Genomic DNA, 12,800 nt, shown 5'->3' on the forward strand with positions numbered 1-12,800 from the left:
CCGCTGTCTGTGAACTAATGACTGCTAATGACGCTGATGCTTCCTGTCTCACAGGCCAGACTAATGACTCTCCTTCCTCTGCACCTCAGCCGGTGTCTGACATTAAACCAGACCGCGCTGAAATGAGGAGGGAGTTACAGAGGATGGAGATGCACCGTAGGACCAATGAAATTAAATTAATGTTTTTTTCCATCACATATCTTTATTGATTTTGAACACAATACATCACTTTTCCAAAATAAGTTGGTTACATCTTTCAAGTCTCCCTCGAGACGTCTGATGTTAGAAATTGTGTCGATTATTCCTTTCCGAAAGTCTTGCATGTGTTTACACTTCCAAATGCAATGAAATAAGGTTCCCCTCTCTGCTCTACATTTTATACTCCTGTCTGGGATGTTAGGATTGAGTTTATTGAGTTTTTCAGGAGTTACATTCATTCTCATAAGCCAATTATGTTGGATCAATTTTAATCTAGTATTAATAGTAGGGCTGTCAATCGATTAAATTATTTAATCACAATTAATTGCATGATTGTCCATAGCTTAAAGGGAGATTTGTCAAGTATTTATTACTCTTATCAACATGGGAGTACCTCACAGGTACTGCATTTAGCATAAATAATATGCTCAAATCATAACATGGCAAACTGCAGCCCGACAGACAACAACAGCTGTCAGTGTGTCAGTGTGCTGACTTGACTATGACTTGCCCCAAACTGCATGTGATTATCATAAAGTGGGCATGTCTGTAAAGGGGAGACTCGTGGGTACCCATAGAACCCATTTTTGCGTTAATGCGTTATTATCGCGTTAACTTTGACAGCCCTAATTGATGGATAACGTTTGTACTTGATAACCAGCCTTTTCCCTTTCATGCTCTGTGATATATGTCTGAAGATCCTCTATCCACGCCATTCTTTTCTAATTTGAGGATTCTGTAGACGCTTTTACCAATTGTCCGTATAATAGTGAGATCCTTTAGCATAGGGGTCTGATGTGATGTAATGAACTTAATTTAATCATCTGTGGCCCAGGGAGAGACAACGACGAAGATACAGAAAGCGCTGTTTGTTTTGCTTTTCACATTAGTTCACTCTCAAGGGTACTTCAGAGTCGGGTCAATTTGGGATTTCCGAGCTCGTCTCGAATTCTGCAACTTTCCCTCTCTAGAAAGGCCTTGATGTGGAAAATTGAAGAAGGTTGTAATTTGCAGGGTTGTTATTCCCACTCCCCCTCACACTCAACACTCCCACAGGCCCTTACACACACACACACACACACACACAACTACAGACCTCTTTCTGAAGTAATCCACGTCCCTCTGCCCAGTGCGCTGCCCACCATTGTGACGTTACGCCTGAGGTAACCACTTCTGAAGCATTATAGGAAACATGCCTTAATCAAGCCGTGGGCCAAACTGTGCTATAGGCCCCTCGATGCTCGCTGCCACCAGCAATAAGCAGATCAACAGTCCCCCGCATTAATAGGTAATATGGTAGGGGACCCTCACATCGGTTAACATGGACCCACAAGGGTAAACAGCCAACAGTACAGTATGCTAGTGATCTCATCTCATTAACGGCGAGGTTGTGTCACAGTCCGGGTTTGTTTCTGGGCCTCCTTTATAGTAATGCTGATGGCAACGCTCTAGGGATGGCAATGTCAGTCTGTTATTTTAGGCGTTTTTTACGAGGAATATGGCTAGGGCACAGGACGTTAATGTCATCGTAACTTCAAGCCAAAAGAGATATATGTAGATAATAGATCTACCGGTAGATGTGTAGATTTGCTAAATGAAAGGAGGCTCCATCACGATCTCAGCTATACTGCTGCCTTCAGCGGGTTTGTCTTTGTTCAAGCTGGTAGGTTTTATTCAGATGCCATCTTTTCCCCAGGGACTATTCCTATTGACAGCAGGCTGTAGGCCCCTCAGCTGTAGCTGTAACACTCTCACACACTAGCAGTAAACACGGATGAGCTAGCTCATAACTCTGTTCACCGATGTACCCACATTGATTTCCTGCAGAACGGATGTGAACGTACGGCCAGAGAAAGGAATGCAGTGTGTAAAGCCTCTCAGAGCCGTTGAGGCTTACACACAGAGACTGTCCGAACCGAGCAGGATCAATGGGGGAAGCTGACCCTGGTAGCTATTCAATATCTGATAGAACGCCTCTGAGACGGACCTTTCTTCATTTGCAAACAATCGCTTCAATAAAAATCTTGCGTTCGACTGCAGATATCTAATCCGGGTGCACCCACTGGTTTTTCCCCCAAGATCACAGAATTGATCAGCGCCCAGTCAATCCTTCATCTTAATACAACCACCATGAAGCTGCTACAGTAGCTGCTATTTGCTCCCCACCCTCCTACTGAGGAGTAATCAATCCGACCTCCACTTTCCTCCTCCCAGAATAACAAACTATAACTCTCCCCAGCAATAGAAATATATCCGGGCCTTCAGTGGCAGAGTGGCTCTCTGAGTGGGGGATACGAATGGTGCTGCACTACTTTGTGCCGCAGCCCTGAGCAGGGCCTTGGCCGCAGTCCATCACTGCCAGGTCCCAGGGACAGTGGCTGAATTAGGGAGCCTCTTCCTCTCACCAGGGCACCATTAAGCACAGGGACACTCACTCATCTGCCTAACAGGGACGCCGCGTTGATCACGACCAGGCTGGACAGATGTCTCCGGCTGGAGCACGGCATCGTCTGAGAGATTAGACACAGGATGGGGAATTAGTTGATTTATCTCTAATGACTAAGCACGGGGACCACTAGATGGTTTCATTTGTTGGTAATTGCTCTTCTTGGCGTTGTGCTTCATCCCTACAGGGACACTAGTCTTAGACAAAAACAAATGGCATTTTTTGGCATTTTACATATTTAAATCAATCAAGAGAATAACTCATTAGCATGAACGTTGTCAGATCACGCTGCGGTCTAATTAGAAACATTTGAATGTTGCGTATATTACTGCACACAGTAGCCTCTATCTGAAATCACATTTAGTTTTTATTGCTAGAGACCTCATTTTTTGTGATAGATAAATATTGAATGTGCAACTACACTACCAAACATCACTGTTCTTTCCTGCCATAACTAATATTAAATATTTGTTTAATGTTTAACAACCTGGAGCATGAAAGCCTGTATGTAAAATCCAGGGGAAAGAAAGCAGATGTGCCGATTTTCATAAAGTAATGACTAATTCCCAGTGATTATTGAATAGTATTTTTCCTTGCAATGCACATCCCTATCGTATATACTATAACTGTACACATGTAATGAACCCTCGCCTGTGATTGGGCGTGGTTTCAGAGCCTTCAGTGGACACGCCACCAGCGTTACCGAGCAGAGAACACTGCTTATTTTTTCCAGACTTTGAAACCTAATTTTACTTGGCAATATTTTTTAATCATTCAAATTTGGCTGGGTTGATAATAACACATTTTTCTGTGGTGTGGAAAACCCAGAACACATTTATTTTTTGCTTTACTTGGACTTTAATAAGAGTTTCCAACTTCGTTCAAATTAAAATTCCTTCTCTCTCGTGTGAACTGTATTCCACCCACACTGCCTACAGTTGTTTACTTCTCTCTCCCAACTGATTCTGCTTTCTGAGACTGTTGTTTTTCTTGCTCAAGTTCAAATTAACATGATTTTTATAATGCAAGTTTATTCATCAGAGCGAGTGTTGCAGTGTGTGTGTGTGTGTGTGAGTGGGGCTCCATCTGTGTACGTAAAAGCGCTGTCGATGTGAAGTGAGGCTATTTTGCTGGTGCTTGGCATCCCTGCTGTGCCCGCTGGTGCTCAGCCAATTAAGGGCTTTGTTGCCTCATCTCCTCCTAACTAACCATCAGGCCTGAGCCCCGCTCAAATCCTCCACATGCTCTCCTTCCAGATTCCCTCCACCACCACTCCTCCTCCTCTTGCTCTCATGTGGAATTAGCTCTGATAGTGTGCCCCATGTGTGTTTGATGTCCTTACTAGTAGATGCACTATCCTTTGCTTTGTCAACTTCTTTCAGTGTGTCGCTTCACCCTCTTCATCTCATTACCCCTGACTGTTTTCATCTCTCTCTTACTAATTGAGGCTGCATGGCTAGTCATCGAGGTTATGTCTCTGTCATCATCGCTCTAATCCAAATAACCTCCGCGTATACTACTTCAATATGCTACATCTCTGTGTAAAAAGTACCAGCATGACCCGCTGGGTTTGTAACAATACTGGGATGGGACAAGGTCGGAGAGATAGGACGGCATGAGGGACGAAATAATCAGAGTGGTGTGTTCTTTATCTGTTTCTTTAGCCCACATGGAGGCTGCAAGGTCAGATCTGGTGGACCAGAGGAGGCCACATAAGAGAGAAGGGGGTAGTGGGGCAGGGAGGATTAAGGGAGGAGGCTGCTGCCATCTGTCTGTATATACACTAGAGTGTGTGTGTGTGTGTGCGTGTGTGTGTGTGTGTGTGTGTGTGTGGAACAAGTGGGAAGATATCAGTCCCACAAGCTGAGCTGTAAGAGTGAGAGATGATGATATTCTCACTGCTGGGGTGAGAGGAGATTTCAAATGTCAGTATAAAACTACAGTCACACACAAAAGTTTAGTGTGTGAGCGTCACATTTTCATATACTTGACTTCCTGTTTTTGTTTTATTGCTCCCAAGTTAGACGCCAGATGGGTCGGTACATACATTCATGAGCCTGCAGTTTAGCTCTACGGCTAGGTCGGTCCGCCGCTTTGGTCCAGACTGAAATATCTCAGCAACTACTTAATGGATGTCTTTGAAACTAACGGACATTCGTGGTCCTCAGAGGATGAATCCCACTGATTTTGGTGACTTGGTTGACATTTGTGGGTTTTGAGTGAAATGTCTCAACAACTATTGGATGGATTGCCGTGACATTTGGTACAGACATTCGTTTTCCCCTCAGGATGAATTGTAATAAACATGGTGATCCTTCGTCTTGTCATCTAGCGCCATCATCTAGGAGATAAGCTAAACTAATACGGTGAACATTAAATCGGTTAAACATCTGCATGTCAGCGTTGTCGTCGTGAGCATGTTAGCATGCTGACGTCAGCGTTTAGTTCAAATCATTGCCGTGCTTCCGTACAGTTAGCCTCACAGAGCTGCTGGCATGACTGGAGGCTCTTTTACACTTTCACTTTGAGTCTCTAATGAGAGTTGTTTGGAAATAGTTTTTGACCAGGGCTCACTTTATTCCAGTTACTCCTCTTTCTCACAACACTCACACACTCCACATTCCTGATCCTTGCCTCTTGTAATTTTTCAGGGTCAACCACCTGCACTATCAGCCCGCCGAGTACGAACAGAACCCTGAACTGGTCGGCTACGAAGATGGAGACTATGAACACGATTACCACAGTGACAACCGGTAAAGCACATGTTTAAACACTCACTGTATAATGGAGATGTGTTGACCAGCTCTGACCCACTTCAAGTGGTGAATTAAATCAGCCACCTATTATCTCCTTCACATGGCCTCTGGGATGATAATAGCCATAAACATGAAATAGATCTCAAGATAAAACAAAAGTGCTCTTCAAATCCTCTGGCAACACCCAGTAACAACATGCACCTGGAGAGAAACCAACTCATCATTATTTATGGTTCAATGCAGATGGTCATTTAGATCGTGCTCTCCGAATGTGTCACTTCGTAGAAAAGATTAAGTGCCACTTCCCCGAGGCCATTTCCCGTTTCCATTGTATGGTAATATTGCATGTTATGGCAGAATGAATTGAGGAAATGAGAAAATAGACACTTGCACGGCAGCAAATAACTATAATCAGAAATGTATTCCTTCTGAAAATTATAATAATAACAATCACTTGTGAGTTATTTCTGCCTTTCTCGCTTTGGATCTGGCTCTCGATCTCACTCCCCCCCCTCTCTCGTTCTCCCCTTCTGCGGCCAATTCAGAGTGAAGAGGAAATCAAGCAGCTCTCCATCCCCGCGTCCAAAGAAAAGGAAGAAGAAGAAATCTGGCCGCCGAAGGAGCCGGTGAGTGGAAACGGCTTCCACTGATTGAGGAAGTGGTTCGCTTTTTCTCCCTTTTCTTTTTCCCCTGCCTCGTTGACAGAATAATTACACTGTGGTTTTGTGAAAATGGGATTCCAATTATTTTGGTGTGAATATTGCTAACGAGCCATCAGATACTGCAATTGTGGAGAGTGGGGAAAAATTGTAGGATGTCATTAGCAAAGCATAGGCTCATCTACCATTTTCTTTTGACAAGGTCAGTAAAAGAAATAGAGAGAGTGAGAGACGGAATCATTGATGCGAAAGAATAAGAAGAGAGAGGCAGAGGGATGAATAGAGTTGAGGACAAAGAGAGAGGAATCAGCTGAGCTACTATACTGTAGGAAGTCACCTTTGCTAAGAACGATCCCCTCTGAGGCTGGATGTAAAGTAACACAACGATGAGAGAAGAGCCAGAAGTTAACAGCGATCCGAGGCTCATTTTGCATTTTTGTCACTAGCAAATTCTTCCCTTCTCTCCACCGAAAGGTTCGGCAGCTCGTCACCCACTCACAGAGAGAAGAAGAAGAAGAGTGGGAAGAAACACAAGCGAGACAGGTGAGTGTGTACATATACAGCACCGTGTGTGAGAGTCATCAGTGACACGGCAGCATGAGAGAGATACTGTGGCTGTTTAAGGGTTTATCAACAGGTGGCTTCACTGGGAAAAAGGAAAGACGAGAATAAAAAGGAAGGGAGGAACGAAAGAAAGAGACAAGATGAAAAGGAAGGGAAGAAGAAAAGGAGAAAGACGGGAAAAAAAGGAAAGGGAAGGTGGAAAGAAAGACAAGAAGAAAAAGAAAATGATGAATGGAACGAGGAAAGACTAACTGATAGGAAGAACATGGAAGTGAAAAAGGAAAAGAGTAAAGACGAGAAGAAAAAGAAAGTGAAGTTGTAATGACAGAAAGACAAGGGAAGACAGAAAAGGGAAAGGAAGAAGGAAAGGAAGAAAGGGAAGGAGGAAAGACTTAAAGATAGGTAGAAAAAGGAAGTGAAAAAGGAAAGGAGGAAAGACGAGAAAAAAGGAAGGGAAGCAGGAAAGAAAGAGACAAGAAGAAAAGGATGAAGGAAAGGAAAAAATGGCAGGAAGAAAAAGAAAGGGAAGTAGGAAAGAGGAAGAAAAAAAGGAAAGGAGGAAGGACAAGAATAAAACGTAAGGGAAGTTGTAGGGAAAGGAAGAAAAGAAAGGCGGAAGGAAGAATGAAAGGAAGAAAAAGAAAAGGAAGGAAGACAGACGAAGGAAGAAAAAGGAAGGGAAGTAGTACAGAAAGAAAGATGAGAAGAAAAGGGAAAGGAAGAAGGAAATGTAGAAGAAAAGGATGACGGAAAGGGAGAAAAAAGGAAGAAAAAGAAAGGGAGGGAGGAAAGACAAAGATAGGAAGAAAAATTAAGTTAAGGAGGAGAAGACAAGAATGAAAAGGAAGGGAAGTAGTAAAGAAAGAAGAAAGGGAGAACGACAGGAAACAAAAGAAGAAGAGAAGAAAGCAAGAGCTCATCAACAAATGCCTGTGCAACGCCTCGGGATATCATAACCACAATAAGCGATTGTAGAGCGCCCTCCTCCTCCAATTTCTCTCCTCGTGCGCTTGACTGTAATAACCCAGCCTGTATGGGGGCGCAACAACACAAGAAAAATGAGCCTCTCACCAAACTGCTGAGCATCACTGCACTGCCCCGCTCCCGTTTTCCACCTCTCATCCATCCACGCACATCCACATCCACCCCAACCCCACCCCACCTCCCCACCCCCCAACCCCTCCCATCAACCCCCCATCCCTCCTCCTCCCAGCCTCACACCAAAGCTGCTCTGCATTGCAGGTACTGTTGATGTATGAATAATGTATAGATGTAGGAGGGGGTTCCTCCCCAGAGAGTAGCCACCCTCCCTTGATGCTAGTATCCGTTTTAAGGTGCACATTAAGGAGCTATACATGCATACCGCTGCTTGTTTGTAATTTACAACTCACTTTAACATAATAGCTTCATTGGGCTCATTGAGCTCGCGTATACGCCTCACATACAGTATCCATGTCATTGTGCTAGAAGGTGAAGGATTTAGCCGTGAGTGTGTGAGAGAAGAGGAGACGAATGAGCGCCTCCTCCATATATACAGTAGTCCCATGTTGGTTCCCTCCAGTGGGGAAACACAGCTCTGAGTCACATATCAGCCACATACATTACTGTGACAGCTTTATTACTCCCCTTCTCAGTGAATCAACACACTCTGTGCTGCCACTGCCTCCCACTTCCACCGCACGCTTGTAGGTGTGTAGAACAGCAGGGGGGATGTAGTGCTCTTCAGGAAAATAGCTGCAACTCTCACAGACCGGTCTGACTAATCACCATGGAAACTGCAACGAGGGTGAAAGCGATACGGAGGTGATGTGTCGAGTCGAACCGCCGAGGACCGGAGGAATGGCCCGGCCTCCCAGTCATTACCGCGTGCTCAATACGTGGTCAAAGGGAAACTGAATCTCCTGCTTTATCGCAGGCAGCAGCAATGAAGAAAAAAAATAAGCATGACATCCACAACCTATAGAATACCAACTGTAAAAGCCTGATGCCGGAGCTCCCTGTGGACATTGCTGCATATATGGATGTACTGTATGCGTGTGATTCAGACCGGTTACATGCACATCATTAGGAGTGCAGAAATACATGTTGAAATATTCCACTGAGGAGCTGTTGGCACATGAAAATACATGATCCTCCTGCTGTTCACAGTAACTTGAAACATGTTCATATTCCGTGACAAATCTAGCCTGTGACTGGGAGCTGTAGCTGAGTCTGTTTGTAATATTCAGCATGCAGTTTGAATTTGTATGTTGAGGCTAGGGCTGTCAATCGATTCAAATATTTAATTGCGACTAATCAAATGATTGTCTGTAGTTAATCGCACATTAATCGCACATTTGTTGTCTGTTCAAAATGTACCTTAAAGGGAGATTTGTCAAGTATTTAATACTCACATAGGAGTGGGCAAATATGCTTGCTTTTTCTGCCAATGTATGTATTTATTTATTATTGGAAATCAATTACTAAAACAAAACAATGACAAATATTGTCCAGAAACCCTCACAGGTACTGCATTTAGCATAAACAATATGCTCAAATCATAACGTGGCAAACTGCAGCCCAACAGGCAACAACAGCTGTCAGTGTGTCAGTGTGCTGACTTCACTATGACTTGCCCCAAACTGCATGTGATTATCATAAAGTGTGCATGTCTGTAAAGGGGAGACTCGTGGGTACCCATAGAACCCATTTTCATTCACATGCTGTATCTTGAGGTCAGATCAAATTCTCAAAATTGAGCACAAGTTTGGGGTGTTATTTAGCCTCCTTCATGACAAGCTAGCATGATATAGGTTTTCTAGTTTCATTTGATGCCAGTATCTTCACTCTAGCTTTAAAAACGGAGCCCGCTACAACCTAAAAATCACAAGTTGCGTTAATGCGTTGACGAAATTAGTGGCCTTAAAATGAATTTGCGTCAACATTGACAGCCCTAGTTGAGGCATATTTGTCATCCAACGTACACTTATATGTCATATGAGTAATTATCTGTATACTTACACACCTTCAAAGACTTAATGTAGTTTCAATATTCTTTGGAGGTGGTTGTGAAAAATATTTTTTAAAGTAAATAACTCGTGGCACACAGCACAGATTAGATTTCGGGTTCAGCCTCTAGCCTTTGACCAGAATACTACCTCTGATGTCCTAGAATGTATTTCAAGAAACGAGTTTAGTAATTCCCCAGAACCCCCTCAGATCTGGAACATGGACGCATGGATTTAAAAATAACCAGATTACTCTGTGCACCTGCTTCTTGTAACAGGCCCCTAGTGCACAGTTGAAGCATGCTGTTTATGAATTATTCAGCTCATCATTATGATGATTGTGGTGTTTTTCTTTTTATCGTTATAGATCTGCATCTGGCTCCAGGAAAAAGAGGAGATACAGGTGTGTATGGAATAAGACAAGTAAAAAACAATACATTATAAAGTGCATAACATGTGTAAGGTGTGTGTTATTGTCATTTCTGCCTACTGATTGTTCAAAAGAGAATGCAATCCATATGGGTGAGTGGTACACTGAGTTTCCTTTTTACAAAAGGGTGTGAATGTGTGTTTCCCATGCTTTAAAGAGGACATATCATGAAAAACTCAATTTTTCAGTGTTTGTGCACATACATTTGGGTATCTGGAGAGCCTACCAACCATAGACTGTATATAAAGATGGACGACATTACAGCTCCCCAAAAGTGAAGCCAAAACGTCTCGATCGCCTCCTGGTGGGTGGCTGCAGTATAGGTCATAAAGCCCGCCCCCTCCGTGTTAGCGGATGGGAAATACATTTTTACCAAAGATGGTTTCCGTCATTCTAGGTAGTTCTTATCACGCAAATGTATGTTCAAGTGTTAATTTTTCTTATAAGTTTGTTTTTAATTAGTTATTTGATGCTGTGAAAAGGGGGTGAGATGTCATGATTGGCAGCTGCCAATTATACGGGAATTATACGAGAGAGATGTAACTTTCCATATCCGTCGCCAGTCTGTGTTATAGAATGTGTGAATTAGATCATAAATGTAGTTTTAGGGATATTTAGTTGTTGTGTCTTTCTAGCCAAACAGCTAGCGTGGTGCTAACGTAGCAGCTAGGTGGCTCACGCTAGCAAGTTGCAGCTGTGCTCGGCTGGTGATTGGCTCGGACATGTGTGTGGGCGAGATCTCGTTACCGCAGCTCCCCCCCATCCCCCACCCCCCGATCGCTAGTGTGCAGACTCTGGCTCCAAATGACGTGAAAATCTCAATATGCCACCTCCCGTATCCGGGATGTTTTGGCTTCACTTTTGTACAGTGGGAGGAAGTGGAGACACGTCGTCCATCTAGCTTAGATCAGAAAACATGTGATTCAACAAGCCATACAGATTTGGCTCCCCTTCCTATGTCACATGCAGGCTCAATATACCGCCCACAGCTTGAGAACTACCTTCGCAAAGTTTTTTTCTCGCAAGCCAATCAGAGCAGACTGGGTTTTTTCGGGAGGGGGTCTTAAAGAGACAGGCGCTAAACGGAGCGTTTCAGACAGAGGGTGAATACAGGTATATTCAGACAGACAGTATGAGAAACGTTTTTATGAGCATTAAAGCATGTAAACATGTTCTAGTAGAAATCCAAAATACAAGTATGAACCTGAAAATGAGCATGATATGTCCCCTTTAAAGTACACAGCTTCGTTATCTTACGCATGACATTTGTTTCAGATCGGGCAGCCCAAAGAACAAACACAAAGACAAGAACAAACAGAAAAAGAGGTGAGATGCACATAGAATCATTCTAATCCCATTTACATGTTCATGTTGAACTGACAGGAAAACCTACATCTTGCAATGCTACATGCTTTTTTCAGTGTAACAAAGTTTCATATTAATTATCAGTCAGATTTGATGTTCATAGGCCTACAGCATGCAATGTGTAAGAATAAACACAATTTGTCCATCTGCACACAGTGAAACAAACGGAGAACAATAGCCTCAGTCCTCAACAATTGGAATCACATTCACTCTCATAAATTTATATTGGTATTTTACACCCATTATCTCAGGCTCAGCCTCTCAGAGAATGTTAATGACTACAGTATAAAGCACAGAGTGCATCCTCTGAGCATTATGTGCCAGTTCAACACATTCCCCACGCCATACATTGCACCCTGTCTTGATTAGAATATATATTGGAAGTGTTTGGCAGCGCATGAACTGTTTTACATATCACACGATCCGACTACTGAGCTCGCCGTAGCATGTGTGTCCCTGTGATGTATGCGTACATACACATGGCTTCATGTATGTATATGTGTGCATGTGTGTGGTGTGTGTGTGTGTGTGTGTGTGTGTGTGTGTGTGTGTGTTTGTGTGTGTGTGTGTGTGTGTGTTTGTCCGTTGGTTGTCATCCGTCAGGTCACCCGGTGAGACCCCCACTAGGAGTTCACAGCGTCAAGGCAGCTGCTGTAGCTCCCGTAGCGCCTCCGTGTCCTCCACACGGAGCACCTCCAAATCTCCCGCCAGGTAGACTCTTCAACACACACGCACACACACACACACACACACACACACACACACACACACACTCACACGTATAAACACCTACACTTAGTTTTGCTCTACTGCCCGTCGAGCAGTCGCCCCGGTGACTGTCGGTCTCTCTCGGTCCTGTGGAGATATATTAGGATACAAATGGGGCTCTTATAATAAACCCCATTAAATGGCTGTGATCTCACTCTGTACACCGTTAGTCATTTTATGGAACGTCTTATTTTTTTCTTTTTAAATAGCTGAATTTACTATTTGTTTAACCCCCTGGGGTCGACGCTGTCCTATACGACAGAAAAGTACTTTAGTTACTCTTTTTAGAATATCTCTGGAACGCTGCGGTGTAGAGACTTAGGGCGTTTTCACATTAGGTGAGTATGATTACCCCCCGTCTCCGTTCAGCGTTCACATTAGTAAAGTTGTTCTGTACCCGAGTACACTTGCGTCATCACCCAGGTGTATTTGTTTATGTTGAGATCAGCTGTTATTAGTGGCGGAGCATCGTAAAACAATTCATTTAAACTTGACAGAAACAAAATAAAACTCACCAAAACCGTCGTCGTTAGTCTTTCCAACGATCACCAACTCTGGTTTGATTGAAATAAACCCTTGATGTGTATATAATATCTTGAGGTCAGAGTTCAAGGGACCCCTTTGAAA

The 12,800-nt window shown here is 43.4% G+C and overlaps 1 protein-coding gene across 2 annotated transcripts in view; it reads left to right on the forward strand.

Moving 5' to 3' along the window:
- Window positions 1-12,800, forward strand: part of srrm3 (serine/arginine repetitive matrix 3) — a 96,669-nt gene that overhangs the window by 66,983 nt on the left and 16,886 nt on the right. For both annotated transcript variants that reach the window (XM_074612078.1, XM_074612079.1), the window contains 6 exons: window positions 5,296-5,397; window positions 5,946-6,026; window positions 6,534-6,602; window positions 9,978-10,013; window positions 11,316-11,366; window positions 12,009-12,116. In XM_074612078.1, the coding sequence (XP_074468179.1) occupies window positions 5,296-5,397; window positions 5,946-6,026; window positions 6,534-6,602; window positions 9,978-10,013; window positions 11,316-11,366; window positions 12,009-12,116 (447 nt within the window). The remainder of the gene's footprint in view (window positions 1-5,295; window positions 5,398-5,945; window positions 6,027-6,533; window positions 6,603-9,977; window positions 10,014-11,315; window positions 11,367-12,008; window positions 12,117-12,800) is intronic.

This window comes from Sebastes fasciatus, chromosome 16 (genome assembly GCF_043250625.1).
Source record: "Sebastes fasciatus isolate fSebFas1 chromosome 16, fSebFas1.pri, whole genome shotgun sequence".
Classification (NCBI taxonomy): domain Eukaryota; kingdom Metazoa; phylum Chordata; class Actinopteri; order Perciformes; family Sebastidae; genus Sebastes; species Sebastes fasciatus.